This window comes from Mugil cephalus, chromosome 10 (genome assembly GCF_022458985.1).
Source record: "Mugil cephalus isolate CIBA_MC_2020 chromosome 10, CIBA_Mcephalus_1.1, whole genome shotgun sequence".
NCBI classification, from domain to species: Eukaryota; Metazoa; Chordata; class Actinopteri; order Mugiliformes; family Mugilidae; genus Mugil; species Mugil cephalus.
In genome coordinates, this window is record NC_061779.1 from 25304344 (window position 1) to 25321875 (window position 17532).

A 17532-nucleotide genomic window follows, 5' to 3' on the forward strand; every position below is an offset into this window, starting at 1 on the left:
GTAAATAGAGACTATTTTAGATTAAATTCTATGAAATTTATCGTTATGGAGAAAACTCCATGAAGTACCAAATGGGGACCTTAACGGGCGTTTTATTTATTATTATTATTATTAGTATTACTATTTAATAAGTCTTAATTGACAGCTATAATGATAAAAACTAGAATTTCAGTTTATCCATTCACATTTTTTAAATGTCCTAAATGGAGACTTAAATTTATATTTGGAGAAACTGAAAATACAAGAATTATATTTAAAGCCAAGCATCAAACTTAATGTCACATGAAGTTGGGTTTTATCATTCCAAACCTGCCAATAAATATTTATTTTACCAGGAGAAATGAGCTCCCACAGTCCACCCCTATATTCCCTTTCCTGATGTTAAACTACTCGCAGCCTGTTTCAGGCTCAGGTTAAACCACAGTAATGCTGGGAAGTGTTACAGGGTTGATAGTAAATAGAACCCAGTTCAGATAGTGCTGTATTTTTTTTAATGTTGATTTTAAGTTATGAAAAACATTTTAAGCTTCAATCAGTCAATCAGATGGATTTTTCCTCTCTTCTGTGTATAGTCTATTTGATGAAGGACGGAGGCCAAAAACCACCTATTAACATTCCTCCACTTCTGAAGTTCTGAAGGCCCCAGCTGTTCAATTCCCTCAGGAACAAAGAGAACCACAGTGATCCTTAGATAGTTTAGAAAAACACCACCAAAACACAACTCCAGATATGCTCTAAACTGCATTTATTGCCTTTTCCCCCCATCAGACCTGCTTCCTGTCCAAGTCGGGACTTAAAATGTCATGTTCACTCACTGCAGCGGAGGACCACTTTTCTGTTTCTGTACATATTATGTAAATAAGAGCTGATTTGTTCCAACTGAAAGTATTAATTATGTATTTAATGTTCCTGTCTGTATGTGCTTTTGTTTGTTGTGACAAGAAATGTTAAACTTTATATTTATATACAAACTGAGTGACAGTCTAATGACAAATAAATGATCCTGCTTATTTATACAGAAAACATGGATCTGCTTCTTTATTTCCTTTATTTTTCTTAGGTCTTTTAGGATTTTCCGTTAGGGCCTCAGGACATTTGTTTTTTATTCAGTTATAATTATTTGTATCTATTCAGCTTTTTAGTTATTATTATTTTTGATTATTTTTTGAGGAAAACTACTGTATGAAACGTCCTGTTTTTATTTATTTTCCAGTATAAAATTCCTATCATGGACATGTCATCCTATCCTAACCAGGGTTCTGTGATTAAAATCTTAAATTTTCCTACTATCCATAATTTGACATAATTGCAACAATCATTACAACCATATAAAACTCTAAAGCAATATTTACTATTGCAGGTAACATTATCATGTAGACACACAGTAACATAGGATGATCTGAGAGCAAACATCCTCCATCAGTTCAGAGGGACGTAGAAGCCTACTGCTTGGAGGTTGTATGATCTAGTCTGTATCATACTACTGAAGGATTAGGTCTTAGTTTGTTAACATATTGCAATAAAGTGTAGCCTAAATCATGTATTTCCCATACATTTATAATCATAAACCCACAGTGGCACTGCAGCATTTTCTAATTTTATTTAATGATCATATGTAGGCTGTTTTAACTGCTTAATGTCTCGTTTTTAACCATTTATCTCCAACTGTATAATACACATGGGACAGGGGATTGGGACAGACGACCTCTGCACTCCCCTCACACCTAAGAAACCTGCCTACTCCCAGGTGGATGTGTCTCCATGCTCTGCAGTCAACATCAGGCTTTTGCTCATGGGCTCCTTTTCTATTTTTATTTATTTGTCTGCAAGGAAATCATGCTGAAAAGGTTCCAGTAAGAAAAGCACTAACTGATATTTCAGTGAGTGTCTAGTTCGCTGAAGCTTTTTTATTCACTATGTAATAGTAAAGACAGTGTGGAATAGTAGTGTTCAGCAGGTATATATGCATGGTCACGTACTCTTGTCATCACTACATTGTGTTTCATGATGGAAACTGCGTTAAAACAGTATTTACAGTATTTACAATCTCAACATATCCATTATTTATTTCTATTTATGTCATTTTCTTCTTTTCTTTTCTTTTCTTTTCTTTTCTTTTCTTTTCTTTTCTTTTCTTTTCTTTATTTTTTGGGATTTTTCTGCAGAAAAATGGCCAGAAATCCCCAATTTGCCAAATTTGTTACAAAAATGGATTGTATGACTTTTACTTTGCATGTCAGCTTCAAGGGCTTATTGTCATTAACAAGTCTATAAAATTACATGTTTTTTCATTTCCCTGTATAAACAATCCAGTGTAAACCTCATCCCGTCTGAAGCTGATGGACACTTTGCTGCCTGCTCAAGGATTTATAGATGAACAGCGTCATCGTGTGGTCTTGACGCACAGCTGCAAGTTTCTGCATTCATCTGGGTTTGACGCTCCAGGCTTTTCTTCATGTCTGTATAGGTTGTACTCTTGAATGTTAAAGCACTGTAATTCAAAAAAGCACAGATTTTTCCTTAACACCATATATAAAGCTGAATTTTAGAGGTTATATATTTCTATACAATATACAGTATAGTATAGCATATACTTCATACAGTATTTAATACAGTCAGAAGATTTGTAACTTTAGGCTGCAAGTTTACAAAAACATATCTAGGTGACACTCACTGACTGTGGTCTGAGCTTAGTGGATACACATGCAAACTGGAGGAAACTTTGACCTTTAAACTTCTTTCATAAACAGACTCCCTTTTTTCAATAGACCAAAGGCTACGGGACACTTGTCTCAGACGTTTATGATGTGTGTTTCTACTAGTACTTCATCAGCTAAGTGTTATTTCATCAGGAAAATGTGAAGAGTAGTTCCCATATTCCGAATGGCATTGCAACACATATTTGCATTTGGAATTTGTGGGAGAAGTGAACCAATAACATCCCCTGGAAGCAAAAGAGGCTGTCCATAGGAGATGCCAGACCAACAGTTTGGTGCATTCTGACACAAAAGAAAAGAAAAGAAAAAAAAAATCACTGGTGGGATGAGAAATATAAAAAAGACAAGACATTCACAGAAAACAACCACTATGGATGATCTCAGGATTCTTACTGTGGTGAAGGCATTTTCACAATATCCAGACAAGCAAAGTACATTCTCTAGGAGCTGGGCATTTTATTTTTCAAGTCAACCCTGGAGAGAAGACTTCAAGAGAGCAAATGCAATCTTCTGAATATGCTACCTGACTTTACCATAAGGTGCTTCCTTTGTATAAACTTCAAGTGAAAGTCCATATTAGACATGTCTATGAAGGCTTATGAACATAATACTAAACATTGGTATTTATTATTTCCCCTTGAATCCCCTGGGATAACTAAAGTATCTAATCTGATCATTCATTATGTCTCCTGCTTAAACTGTGACAAACAGTCTTGCATTAATATACATAACTTTTTTCAAAAAACTTTACAGTCACAATGACACATTTGTTCACACATGAAGACCCACATTCACACACCAGTGTTAGGAACCAGCTCCACCTACTGGGCCACAGACACATTATTCAGACTTAAGACTGAGACATTAGAGGTATCCGCTAACTTTGTAAATCCAAACACATCTGATAGTACTGGTAGTTATGAAACACATTTTTTATGCACCAATAAATGGCTGAGGTCAGCTGAGGAAATGGTTTAGACAAAACACTTTGATCTGGTTACAGTGTATTAATATGTTTGACATATGGCCACAGATGGGTATTTTTTGTGTGTGTGCTGAGTCGTAGTAACTCCGATTATTAAACTTGTTTAACTACTTTTCACCACATTTTCAAAGTGAAGAGTGGAGACAGGGACGTTTGCTGTAGATTGTTACTCATTAAACACTGATAGCTTAGATCAGCATTTAAGTGTCACAGCTGGCAGAGGCTGTGTTTACATGTAGGTTGTAGATTGGATGTGTCATTTACAGTTGTTACATACATTTTGTACTGAATGTGTTGTATTGTATTGAATTGTATTTAGTCACATATATTTGGCTATTTTACCTCTTTTCTTTCCACTCCTCTGTAATTGTCTGTTCCGTCCCATTTGCTTCCACCTGTGTCTTATCTCCAAACCTGCCTGTGTGTGTGAGTTTTATCTGCATCTGCTCCCGCCTCTCCACTTGTCACTTACTCAAGTTGCAGATTTCTCTCCTTACCTGCTCTCTTCCTTTGCACATTTGTACTTAGACTTTAATGTTCCCGTGGGGAAGTTCTTTTCTCAGCCCGTCTCCATTCCACTATATTACAGCCCAGAGCAAGACACACTATAAAAGAGACACACATTTTTAAAACAGACCTTTGTTGTTAGACCTACGTTGGGCCTGACTTACATGAACCAGGCGTCACCTTTTGTTATTCATTTAAAGTTCACATTACTTTGCCTTATTTTTGTCAGTTGTCCTGTACTTATACACCGGTATTTATATAGTGTTTTCTACCCATTTGAACTCAAAGACTAGTTTAGCCTATGGTCCAGGTATACTCTCTGTGGTTTGTGGTTCTACCAATTGAACCACAACCACGTTCTGAGCTGAGCTTGTGATATTGTTCTACATCTACATAATATGTGGGTGGTCAGTGTGTGCATACTGTCCAGAGGCTGTCTGCCAGTTTTATGTCACAGATAGTTCCAAAACCCTTAGGTGCACTGTACTATGGCTAACCCTGCACTCTACTTCCTAATAAGATGCAGACAAAAATTATTTAGTTGTGCTGTAAGCTGTCTGTGACAGTCGTCTTCTTTATTTTTTTGTTTATTGTTTATTTTTTTAGTGTCTTGACTGTAAACCTAAGCTTCTATAGAGAGCCAGAATTACCTTGTGTCTGAATAGTGCTGCACAAAAATGCCACCAGAAATAATGCTTGTCACAGTTACCTATCCGTGCTTGGTTTCCTATCCCAGAACTCACTGGATCAGGTGAACAGCAAATGCTGACATTTAATTTAGATAATTTAATTTAGATCAAATGAAATGATAACTGTGGAGAATATGCAGAACGATGCAGAATGACTGCATCACTGAACACGGCTCAATGCAAGTCTGCAGTTTACAAAACAGTTTTGAACAAATGACTTTAAAATTACACATCTAAAAATACTGAACTTTATTGATTTCTGAATAACAACAGATCTACAGACAGGCTTGAAGTGTCACACTTTATTTACAAAAAGTCTGAGAACCAAACAGTGGAGGGCGAGGAAGCGTGACGGTCAAATAAGTTTCGTTGTTTATATTCCTATTGAACAGCAGCTAAAGGCTCCTGGTTGCATGTATCAGGATGGGGTGGGGTAACCGTAGGGGAAACCTCAGCATCACTGGCATCTTCTGAGCTATGTCCTTCGCCACAGTGTACGTTGCTTCATCAGGCGTGTGTCCGAGACAATCGCAGTTTGGTTTCTGAGCAGTGGCGGGCTTAGTTGATCTACTTTCTGCGGCGGGCAGCAGCTCCCTTCTTGCTGCTGTAATACGAAACACACAAAAAATGGAAACACGTCAGAACTCTGGGTTGAGTTTAGCTGAATTTTTACCTTTTTGATCCAGAAGGCGAAATTGTCTTTGTTTCAAAACGTTTCAAAACGTTTTCAGGAGTTAAGCATTAAGGAAACTCCAAAATACCAGGGTGTGAATCAGTCTGGATATGGTAAAATTTAAGGGACATGTAAAATAATGGTGGTTATTGTGTATTGTCTTATAAAAAGTTGATTGTTATCTCAGTTTAATGTATTCACAGGAGATAACTTCATTCAGAATTAATGATTTTAAAAGCAAGTGTTAACTTTCATGGTACTTATGATTTTTTATTGATTTTTTGTTATAATCACATAGCTTTTGCACCAAAGCTCAATCTGAAAAAAATAGGTAAAACTAAAGTAGCTGATGTCCAATTCTCTTTTAATTAGCAATTCAATGCTATAGTTGATTTAAAAGAAAATACAAGAAATCATCTCAAAAAGTACTCCTTAATCAGACTCTTGAGCCTCAAACTAAACAGCAAAGTAACACACATTCTCAAACATCATACCAGGCTTTTGATTTGACACACAAAACTCAGTGACACAACCATGCAGCACTCACCTGCACCTGCTGAATGATTAGAGTCCAGCAGCCACTAACTCAGTGGGACCATCATTACAGTTGTAAAATATCTCGCACACAATGAAATAAAGGAGTCAATGAGATCCCTTTATTGTCCCGACTTCACTGGAAAAGGATGCACCGCTTTGGTCCATAACTGCATTTTACAAACTGTTGCTACATCTCTGAACATTTAGCCAGCTGTTTTTTTTTTTTTTTTAAAAAAAAACAAGCTTGTTTTTAAAAAAAAAAAAAAAAGCTTGTTCTTTAAGGCTGCCATAACGAGTCCATCCTTTTTCAGAGAATACTCCTCATGTACTAACACTGGGTGATCAGTAGGTTTACAGTGACATCGGAATGTGATGTTCAGTGTTATAGTGGTGACATTAGCGAAATAACACGTACAGTGTTTGGGACATTATGAAAACTGCCAAGAAAAAATAAGGCTACAGAAATATATGCAATCTACTTCTCTGGCCTGCTCAACCTTTGACAGCTTTTCTTTGAGATAAAAAAAAGTAGACAATAAAATTATAAAACGGCAACATACTTAATTTAATTACACAATTAAACGATTAATTCTGAATAGCAGATGGAGTCACAGCTTGGATAACAAACAGCTGCCGTTTGTCAACTTTCGTACTAATTGTCAGAGCTGCTACTGAGCCTTGAACACTCTGTGCTGATGTTATTGAGGCCTGTACCAACAAACATACGACAAATGCTGCACTCCATGTAGGCTTCTAGTTTGAATGTACTTTAAAACTTAAGAGTGAAACACGTTTAACCAAAAACATTGAATGGCCTGAATATCTAGGCTTGGATTCAACTCTGTTTTGGCCTGATGCATTTTTTTTCCCAACCCTACTTGCAACAGTTTTCTTCCATAAACTGTCCTCAGTGTTATGGGCAGTTATGTCTTGTTGAGGGAAAGGTTGCGACGTTCACCCAGACAGCAAAGGTTTGAGTTAAACCACGTTACGTTTTTGAGATTACTGGGTGTCAGTGAACGCATCACCCGCAGTACTTACTGCTTCTGCAACGTATCAATGCGATTCCGATATGTGAGCACCTGAAAATGACACAGCAGCAGCTTTAACACTCAGCAGGACACGTGTACCCACAAGGAGGCCGACTCCTCTGCTCCTTCGAGGTCCTTGGGCTGAAAGCTGCAGGCTCAAGCATTGTGTAAATTGGAGCATGCATATGGTCATGGTGTATTTTCCTCTGGTCTTGGTCTTAGAGCAGTAGCAACACTCAGATCAAGCGCTGGTTGACTTGCGGATCAGCAGTGCATTAAATCCTGGTTTGGCTCTGAAACCTCAGCCGGCTCTTAGCCTACTCACCTGTTTGGCCGCACACCAGACTGAGGCTTAAACCTGGTTGAGTCTTATTACAAAATGAACAAACTGTTGACCTCTTCGTTTATGCAATGGTGTGTCTGGTCCCTCGGCCAGCGGCGTTCTGATTCTCTGACCTTGCCTTCGTGCTAGCATGCAGCGAGCCTGAAGCGGGCAGGCAGGAATGCTGCTAAGCTCTACTACTCACAATTTACTGAGCTCCTCCACTCTCTTACGCAGGGTTGTAACCTGGAGGAAATCAAAGTACACTGAGGGTTCAAATCCAAAGGCGACTGGAGGTTCACTTCGGGACACCAGCATCAACAACCAATGTAATATTTGAGAAATGCTCCAAAATGTACCTTGCACTACTTACTATGGAATAGTCAAATTAGAATGTCATAGGTAAGACAGAGTATAACATGTGGGACTATGGAGAAGAGTTACGTACCGCCCACACAACTATAAATGAACAATGTGTTACGTACAACAACTACAGTCAAATATAATTAGCGAATTCCTGATAATGACCTATAAGAACAAATTAAATAAATAAACTGAGTCTTTCAACGTTAAGTCATTAGGTGATAGGTGATATGATAAAACCATGTTCTAAGACAGAGGTGTCAAAAACAGCCTGCAGGCTGAGACCGGCCCACCAGAGTCCAGTCTGACCCGCGGGATGAATTTGCAAAGGAAGATGAGAGGAAGATGGAAGAATAAGAAGAAAGAGAGAAAAGAGCGTGAGGTAAAGGAGATTAAGGTGAGGAAGAAGGATGAAAAAGAAGAAGATAAAAAAAGAAAGAAGGAAAAAGAAGAAGGGGAAGGAGGAGGAATGAGAGGAAGAGAATGAGGAAGAGTGGAATGAGGAGGAAGGAGGGGAAGTGGGAGACATAGCATTACATAACATAGAAGACATTACCTGGAATTTTCAACGAAATCGACAGCTATTCCTAATTTACACAAACCTGAGAGACTCAGAACTAACAGCAGACTGCAGCAATGCACTGAAATCACACTTCATTTTCAAAAAAATAAGGGTTAGGTTGTTCAAAAAATGTTTTGTAAAATAATAGTTCAGTAAATATAAACATTTTCATAATGTACTTATTTACACTAAAATCCCTTAGAGGAAAGGGAACCTTTCTAACCCACAGTGACAAAAGATTAAATGTAAATTATGTTGCCTGCAAAAGTTGGTAGTATGAGGTGTGAGGTGAACCCTAGGTTGACAAACTCTGGTTCGGGGTCGCCATACAGTGAACGTCAGCGCAGCGTGGAGCTGACAAACTGGAGCCTCACCTCGTACTTCTGCCTCTTCAGTCTCTCCATGTGGTCGAACTTCTCAGACTCCAGCTGGCACATCCATTCGTGCAGCTCGTTGATCTTATCCCTGTGGGACACGCAAGACACCAACGTGAGCGAAACATCAGAACACATTGTTGCTTTCAGCACAAGGGCTGATGGTCTGAGTGCTGACACATTTGTAACATAGAAGGTTTCAAATTACAGATGTAGCCTGCAAGGGAAGCTGGTTGAAAGAAAAAGCAAAAGCTGAAAAACCACACCGATTTTGATCACAAAATAAATCAATGTGTTTGTCAATGTGTGTCTTTCAACCCTGACTAGTACAGATCATGAATACTGAGAGATGTTTTGACATGAGTGTGATCCCCAGGGACCAGTGTGTGTTAAAGTGCTGAGTCGTACTTCAGCTTGTCTTCGTTCAGATGGTCAATGTTGAGCGCCTTGCGTCTGGCGGCCAAGATCTTCTTCTTCTTCTCTCTCTCAGTCTCTTTCTTTCCTCCTCTCTTCTGGTCGGCCTGTTTCGGTGCAGATGCAGACGCAGACAGTCAACAGCTGATTTAGAGATGCCGCAAAGCGAACAGTACCAGGGTGTGAGGGCTTGTGTGTGTGTGTGCACTGACTCTCTGCAGGTGGCTGCTGTAGTTGGAGCCCATGTTGGACAGAGCCGACTTCTTCTTAGCCTCCTCCTCTGCCTTCTTCTTGGCGTCAGATTCCTCCTTGATCCGCCTCTCCTCCTATTTTCACAACACCAAAAAAAGAAAAGAGTGAGACCTCCCAGGCCCATATTCAAATTAGAAAAAGTGTCTTGCTGCACTCAACCGTACACTCAAGTGCAATAATGGATAAATGTGGAAGAGGTGCAGGAGGACTGACCTCACGTCTGGCCTGGCGCTCCTTCTCCTTCTCAGCACGGACCCTCTGTTGCTCAGCCCTCTCAGCACGACGCTTCTCCTGCAGGACAGCGTGGGAAACTGGGTTAGAAAACAGCTTAGCTCCAGAGAAGAGGGTCGGATTTTATTTATCAAAAGGAAGATGCTTTATCAATTCAAATTACTGAGAAGAGGTTTTCTTTTTTCCCCAAGTCCCCAGGTGACACTGTGGTGTAACGGACCCCACCCGAAAACTCACAATTCTCTCCTTGAGTGCGATCAGCTCCTCCTCCTCCTTCTTCCTGCATTCAAAGTGAGCATCGATCAGGCCCTGCAGCTCAATCAGATCCTTGTTCTGACGTTTCTTCTGGATGTCCTGCGAGCGGGCAGAGAAACGGAAACGACACTCAGGAGGCAGAGAAGCAGCACAGACCCACAGAAACCCCCGGCGCTGTCACGTCACTCCTACTCACATCAAAGTCCACTTTCTCACCATCGGGGATCTTGGGAGCACTGGGCCTGTGAAAGAGCGTTGGGGTCTTGAGTGCACTGGCACCTCAGTGATTGTACTACTTATTTTTCTCTCTTTTCAGGTTAGATCAGAATGTTCCACAGAAATCACTTGAAGGCAGAGGACATGGAAAGGAAACTTACTTGAACTTTGGCTTCTCCTCTGCAGGTTAGGAAGTGAAGAGGGATAAGTAGATGTCGTCAGGTTAGAAAGAAAACAGATTTGAATTCTCTCAGGCATTACATGGATCAAACTGAATGGGTTTGGCTGCTACAACAGATTTGATTAGTTAAATACGAGCAAACAATGATGTATTAACGAACAGTTTAAACGGGATTGTTAGGTTTGCAGAGGACCATCTTACTTTGACTGCAGTTATATTAAATCTGAATTGCTAGCACAGTGTTTCATAAAGCTTCAGGGTTTCTAAGATAAGGCAAGATGACTGCGTTTCCATTTGAAGTTGAAGCAACGTACCAAGAGTATGTATTTTTTTGGCTTGACCCCGGAACTATTTGACACAAGCAAGACATGTTCCCACTTCCTTCTTCTCTTTTGACCCAGATTCTAGTGGCTCCATGCCATGCAGACGAGTGGCATAGCAAAAGTGTGAAGATGGGGTCGTTGCACAGTGAAGCACGTGTTAGCATTTCATCTTTCACCCTTCTTCTCCACTAGGATTTATTTTTTCCTCTCAAAACTCCCTTCAGTAGGCATTTAAATAGCGTCCTTTGAAAGTAATGTGGCTATTGAACTCTCAAGATGCCAAACTGGGCAGCGCACCTGGACTTTGAAATACAATTTGGGCGAGGTTTTTGTGGTGAGCATGGCTCCCTGAGTACAGACGTCAGACCTGGACACCGTAGTCCTTCCAAAACCAGAATGACAGATTCATCAGAAGTTTTTGAAATCAACATACCTTCCTCTTCAGCGGCCTCTGCATGCAGCAAGCATCCAAAAACAAAAGCAGAATGAATAACATTGTTAGCATGTGCATTGGGGGCAGCAAACTCAACTTCCAGAGAGCTAGACAGAGGCAGACCATGGCAGACAGTCGACCTGCTGAAGCTTAGCATGTGTAAATTCTCAAATAAGTGTAAATGTCCAATATTAGGAACCAATGTGAACACATGTGGACTAATTTATTATGAGGACTGATTATAACAAATTGTAGAGTTAATGTACTGTAATGACTTTTTTTAAATTTAAAAATAAAATAGCTGAGGACACTGGGTCCCCAGAGAGTATTTGAGAATTCACAGCTGGTTTGCAGAGGCAACGAAGGCTGGTCCGTTTAACTCAAGTGCCACTGGATTTTCAGCAAAGCCAATGTAATGGGATTTTGAAGGCTGCTGTCAATTTTTTCTGTTTTCCTAATTCTACGATGGCATGTGACTGCGAAAGCATCTGGGAAGTTGAGCAAAATACAAGACAGAGAGGAGAAAACAAACTCAGAAAAAGATGAAAAATCTTTTTCTTTTACTTTCATTGTACTACCGTGTATTAACAAGTATATTCATGCTTAATGGTAAATGTTATTTTCTTTAAAAGCAGCAGTCGGGGATACAATACAAACGTAATCTGATGATATCCCTGAGATGATATCTAAACATTTCAAACTTGAAATGCACGTGATACTACGTAGTATGAGCAGCGTTGATAAAGGAGACCAACATTTACTATGGTGTATGTGATATATGGCAAGATAGATATTCACCAGTTTGGCTATTTTCATTTCATTTGACCCTTCTACATTAAAAGGTTAAATCTATACTTTTGAATAGGAATAGCCTCTCGAGTACTTCGTGCTATATAACTTCCACCTCTACTCAGAGTACTCAGTTTGTTTTTTTCTTCAATACAAAAGCAATTCTGCAATTCAAACATACTCAGTTACAAATTAAAGTTCTGCATGCCAAACATTACTAAAGGAAAACTGGCACAAACACTGTACACATAATGTACTAAAAAAAGGTTCTATTTTAGTGAAACTTTTGGTTTATCATTGGCACATTACATGTAAAAACTATTGAAATATTATGTCTGCCAGTGGTTGGACTAAGTTTTACTCATTACATGGACTGTCAGGTAGAATAATTTACTTTATATTGTCTTTATATCATTAGTTATATAATAAAAATCCTAACCTGCCGAGATGTTACTGGATTCTGCTGCTGTCAGGTGAAGTGCGTGGATGTAAAAGTACAATATTTTCCTGAGAAATATACAGGAGTATATGTGAGTTGAACTTAAATATAGTGAAGTTTAAAAGAATACATTTCCTAGACGTGGGGCAGTTTGTTAGTAAAATATTGGTCTTCCAGTATCAGCCATGAATAAAGGTCTTACTATAAAATGCTTCGGGAAAGATCATCTCAGACTGTTGTGTTTCTATAAAAGGTCTCCACCTCCCAAATTGTCTCCTTTAAGCACGGCCTATCTTTGACTATGTTCAGAGGTGAAAGGAAGGCAGCATTAGCATTTGCAGACATGGTGAACATGTGTGCGGATCAGGATTAGTGGGATCTGTCTGGTCGGCTGCAGCTGGCGGAGCGCAACAGACGCCTGGGAAAGGATGATGGAATACCCCCTTCCCCCCTTCATGCCACATACCTTCAGGCTCAGGCTCAGGCTCTGGTTCTGGTTCTGGCTCTACCACTGGTTCTGGTTCTGGTTCTGGCTCTGGCTGTGGTTCTGGCTCTGGCTCAGGGGCCGCCTCAGGGGCCACCTCTACTTCCTCTACTACCTCCTCTTCTACAGCTACACAACATGCAGCGAGTCACCAGGGGAGAGGAAGGGCGGTGAGAGGGTTAATGGAAGCAGGAGAAATGGAGAAGGGGAAGGGGTGGACGGGATGAGCAGATGAAAGGGGAAATGTCAAATATGAGGAGGTTCGTGGCGTGGCAGCCTGGGTGAACTGCCACCAGAGGGCGCTAAAGCAGGTGAAACAGCAAGCGGTTACAGGAGGAAAAAGGTCAGTCATGATGGGTGAAATGTGACCGTTTCCTGGAAAATACCTTCACTGCAACTCGGTGTGGTGGAACACACACAGAGACTGATGCTATCCTGGTGCAGTCAACGCTTTTAACCTGTGTTTTATTTTATTCATCTCAAATAACGTTAGTGTTAAACAGCATGCCACAAAAAAAAAAAAAGTACACGTGGAGGTAAGAACACACGTCCTCAAAAGTGACTGACAAATTAGTATCAGTGACGTATCACCCGGAGTCTGCAGGCTGCATCTTACCATCGTATTCTTCACATCCGGCCGAGAAAGAAAGGGAGCAGAAGAATATTATCAAAAGATCCCATTTGTACCCATTTTGGCGAAATACAAAGTCAAAATGTGGGTACACTGGGGATCCATGCTAAGCATACACAAAGCAGTCCTCATAAGCTGAGCAGATCTTGCAGGAGGGGCAACTTTGCAGCTGTGAACTTCACAAACTCTTTTTTTATTATTATTATTATTATCTGAAAGCTGGTTCAGCTCATGAGGACTGCACACTTGCTGATGCTCATGCAGAGCTGCAGGACTCTTTGCCAACAGGGCAGTGCAGCCTTGAGTATAGTTTCTGTTTCATAGGTTCCAGATTGTTACTCAGAATACATGACACTGTCCTGTTGTCAGCGTTGGTCCCTGCAACCATGCTACAGCGAGAGGACAATAAATGTGCAAATTTGGTTGAACAGAGAGAAAGCGTCATTTACAGAAACTTGAATCTGGAGGAGTCAAGCCAAACCTGTAAACATATGAACTTGTCGGGTAAAAATAACTCTCCGCAGGGGATGGAAAGTCAGTTAGACGAGATTCTGAAATAAACTGGGATTTAGCATGGAACTCCCGACTGTACCTATACCTATTTTTGGGTTTGTTTGTTTCTTTGTTTAAAAAAAAAACACAGGGAAGATGGTGCTACTTACCCTCGACCTGATCACTGCAAGACAGAAGACCAAAACAGCGTTAGAATTAAAGCTATTCATTAAGCAAGAAAAAGTCTGAATTTGTGCTCGACAGTTGGAGCAGTAGCTTGACAAAATAATCTCAACTCTATTGTAGGGATTTCTGCTGGGTAAAAAAAATCAACACATACACAACTGAAATCTCCACAACAAATACAACTTGAGTTAAAACTATTTCGTCAAACTTCTCCCTGAAAGGTTAATTTGTGAATTCACTTACACTTCCTCTGTGTCAGACATGGTGATAGTGGACTTTGCAACCTGGAATCAAGAGAGAAGACGGAGCTTAAAGTCTGTCTGTCTATGAGGAGCCACTGTCCAGCCTGCTGTATTTATAGCCCAGGATTATGTTGCAAATGTCTTAAATATCTGCTGCTCACCCCTCTCTGATCTCTGAAGGAACCCCACCCTAAATGCCTTCATAGTTTATCACCCACTTAAAAAAAAAAAAGTCTAAATAAATAAATGAATAAATCAGTATGTACATTATCTGGGGTAAGACTGCTCCTGTGTCTGTAGAGATGTGTTATGAGCATGTTGTAAATGAGGCATTCCCTGAAGTTGTCACATCCAAATTTTTCCAGTTTATAATTAGCATTAGACTGAAATTGGAGCCTCGGGCCTGAATCTGCTTCTCTGATGATAACTGAGAAGGGAGCCAAACATAGATTTATGCCAATGGTCTGTTTTCAGCTGCTGAGGGGACAGATTAATGTTGCAGTTGGGCAAGAAAAGGAACCCCATGGGACAGTGGTTAAAGTTCGACCTCCTGCCCCCTCCAAATACTCTGAAAGGCGTTAAAGAGTTTTGTTCAAAACTTTGTTTTATCTTTAGAAACACATCACTTTGACACTTTTGAAATTCTATAACAGGTTGTGACACTAATACTAAAATATCATCTTTCCACCCTGTTGGAATTTCACTTGTAAAATTCTAATCGGGATGTGTTTGGTTCAAAAACCTGCGATGTTGAACAAACGCGAAATGAGCTGTCTCATCTTTTAATCTCTCAGTGACTCTGGATTAGTCCCCAGAAGGGTGAGGCCCCCATGAAGGTGTCCCTGCATCACAACTATTTCCAACAGACAGCTGCACAGGTCTAAGATCCAGTTTCAGTGGAACCACTGCTGAAGATTGGGTTCCTTGCCCTGGACCACTACCTTCCACTCCTTCATTTCCTTATCTGGTCGTCCTTCTCTCACATGGTTCCTTCAATCATCTTCCTGAGGCTCCCTGCTGACTGAGGCTACTTTGCTTAAGAATTAAAATAAACTCTGGAAGGCACCCGTAAAGGTTAAAAGTCAAATACTCGGCTTCCTTGGATTAGTCCTTTGAAACCTGTAAATTCCAAAACTCCAAATGTGTTTACACCATTACGTAATAGTGGCGATCAGAAGAAATATATATATAGATGACTCCTTTACATCCAGTCCTGGGGTTCTTGGCTCCTGTTCAAATCGTTAAAGTGTTTATCCTCCAGTTATGTGCTCTTTAATGCACACACATGCCTCTCCCATTTACAGCTTCCCTAATGGATATCCACAAAACTCAACCTATAACCACAGAAAACCTGCAAACCAGAAGAGCCATGTCCCTCACTTAGAACCCCAGCAGGATTTATAGCCAGTGTTCTCATGGCGTTACTCATTAGGATAATCTTCTGTCTCCTGAATAGGAAAGCTGCTTCAAAGTCTTCAAGTCATCTGTAAATCCCTCAGGTATGCACCTCCACTGGCACTGGACACTGACCAAACCACCACAGAAACAACAACAAAGTCTTGTCTGGCAACATCCCTAAGAACTGTTAACCCTCTAAATTTTCTATTTCATCATAAACCAATTGTTTTACACATATCTTGATTCACTTTTAGATATCTAGCCAAGTGCCATGAACCCATTGCTTCTCATTCACTGAGCAGGAATAACACTGTAGATCACTAGTTTCACAGGGCTTAAACATAAAAATCACACTCAAAGGGAGGCCTTTTTTCCTCATCACCCACTATCTCTGCTCTCACCCCTGACCTCAGCAGCAGCTCCTGCTAGTCGTGGCAGTGATTTTAACTGATGAGGACTCAGCTGTCCTCGGTTTGGGGGATGTAGGGGGACATTGCACTTGAGCTTTCTCTCTCTATCATTCACACTCTCATTCTCTCTCCCTCTTCCTTACCTCAGAAAAGCTGAAAGAAGTGAGCTCCCTGCTGGCCAAGACAGGCTGTAAGGTTCTGCAAACTTACCGCGCTGATTATGTCCTTCTGTTATAGTGACACTTGATCCCCGCGGAGCCCCCATTGGCCGAAGCGAGCTGGCTTGGAGGCGAGGCCATCCCTGTGGTGGAGCGGGGTCCACGTCTTCCTCCTCCTCCTCCCTCCACCGCCACTCAATAAGGAGATGGAAGGCATGGTGCTTAGGAGGGAGCCTCAAGTTTGGAGAAGGGGGCAGCTTGGCAGGATGCTATTCTGGGGCTGCTGCATTAGGCAAGCAAATTTCATCCGAGAATGAGGGGAGAGTTGGACGTCAGGAAAGTGAGGCAGGTGGTGCGTCTGAACATCTCACAGAAGCCACAGAAGCCACAGAAACGACATAATAATAATAATAATAATAATAATAATAACAACAAGCATAATGTATAGAACATTCAAAGAAAACATGCATCTAAGGAATCTTTTCCCGACTAAAAGCCTTACATGCTGAGCCACCTTTTTTATTCTAGTTCTCTTCTAGTTTGCAAGACAGAAGTCCGAAGGACAGTAACATTCTTCAAAACAAATAAATGTGACAAAGGTTTAAATAAGTACTTTAGTCGATAACTTGGTTTAATGTGAACATGAATACATTTGTGACCTATGAGTTTTGTACCCTACATATTACATCCAACCCACAGTCACAGAAAATATAAACAGGTTGTTTGCCTTCAGTGATTTTTGTTTAATGATGATGAGGTTAAGGTTTCAATAAATAAAGTTCTATTGGAATCAGCTCGTTTTAATTTTCTGACAATGAGTGAATGACTGTCATTGTACCACTGATTTACCCACTATTTATCTCAAAGAAAGAGACAAAGAATCAGTCTACACAATTTCTACTTTCTAATGTTCCACAGTCACATCTAAAGAAGCTGCAGCGTGAAGCATTCGGCAAACTCCCTCGTTTTATCTATGGATTGGAACTGGTCTGAAGGATCCTGAGAGTCCTGCAGGGGGTGCTACAATAACAGGGTTAAGAGCAGAGGCTCTTGGCTCTTGTGGGAGGGTCAAATTATGGATGTCATGTCTGAAACAAAGCCAAAACAAAGGCAGCAGGACTGAAGAAGACTGTTGGATGAGTTGTGGAACATCTTTAAAGAACCGCACACAGGTCCTGTTGTTGTGTCCTGAATGACTGAGAATCTTCACACACACATCGATGTCACAGAAAAAGAGC

The 17532-nt window shown here is 40.4% G+C and overlaps 1 protein-coding gene across 5 annotated transcripts; it reads right to left on the reverse strand.

The window, feature by feature from the left end:
* Positions 1-5185: 5185 nt before the first annotated feature.
* On the reverse strand, positions 5186-16378 carry tnnt3a (troponin T type 3a (skeletal, fast)). 5 transcript variants are annotated; one of them, XM_047597474.1, is made up of 15 exons: positions 16280-16332; positions 14330-14370; positions 14071-14084; positions 13394-13402; positions 12760-12906; positions 11066-11083; positions 10290-10308; positions 10109-10154; positions 9895-10011; positions 9640-9717; positions 9387-9500; positions 9169-9281; positions 8761-8851; positions 7667-7707; positions 5186-5502 (listed from the first exon to the last, which is right to left on the reverse strand). In XM_047597474.1, the coding sequence occupies exons 2-15, from the start codon at positions 14347-14349 to the stop codon at positions 5466-5468; spliced, it is 864 nt and encodes a 287-aa protein (XP_047453430.1). In that variant the 5' UTR covers positions 14350-14370; positions 16280-16332; the 3' UTR covers positions 5186-5465. The 5 variants fall into 5 exon arrangements, with proteins under 5 accessions (XP_047453430.1, XP_047453431.1, XP_047453432.1 ...); XM_047597475.1 differs by lacking the exon at positions 13394-13402 and having other exon boundaries at positions 16280-16377; XM_047597476.1 differs by lacking the exon at positions 11066-11083 and having other exon boundaries at positions 16280-16331.
* Positions 16379-17532: the final 1154 nt, after the last annotated feature.

What these genes read in the sequence shown, in the direction of transcription:
- tnnt3a (XM_047597474.1), bottom strand. Translation starts at nt 14,349, where the DNA reads ATGTCTGACACAGAGGAAGT. An exon ending in AGCGCCAGGCCAGACGTGAG is followed by an intron (nt 9,501 to 9,639) that starts GTCAGTCCTCCT and finishes TTGTGAAAATAG; the next exon opens with GAGGAGAGGCGGATCAAGGA. An exon ending in GTGGAGGAGCTCAGTAAATT is followed by an intron (nt 5,503 to 7,666) that starts GTGAGTAGTAGA and finishes TTCGTATTACAG; the next exon opens with CAGCAAGAAGGGAGCTGCTG.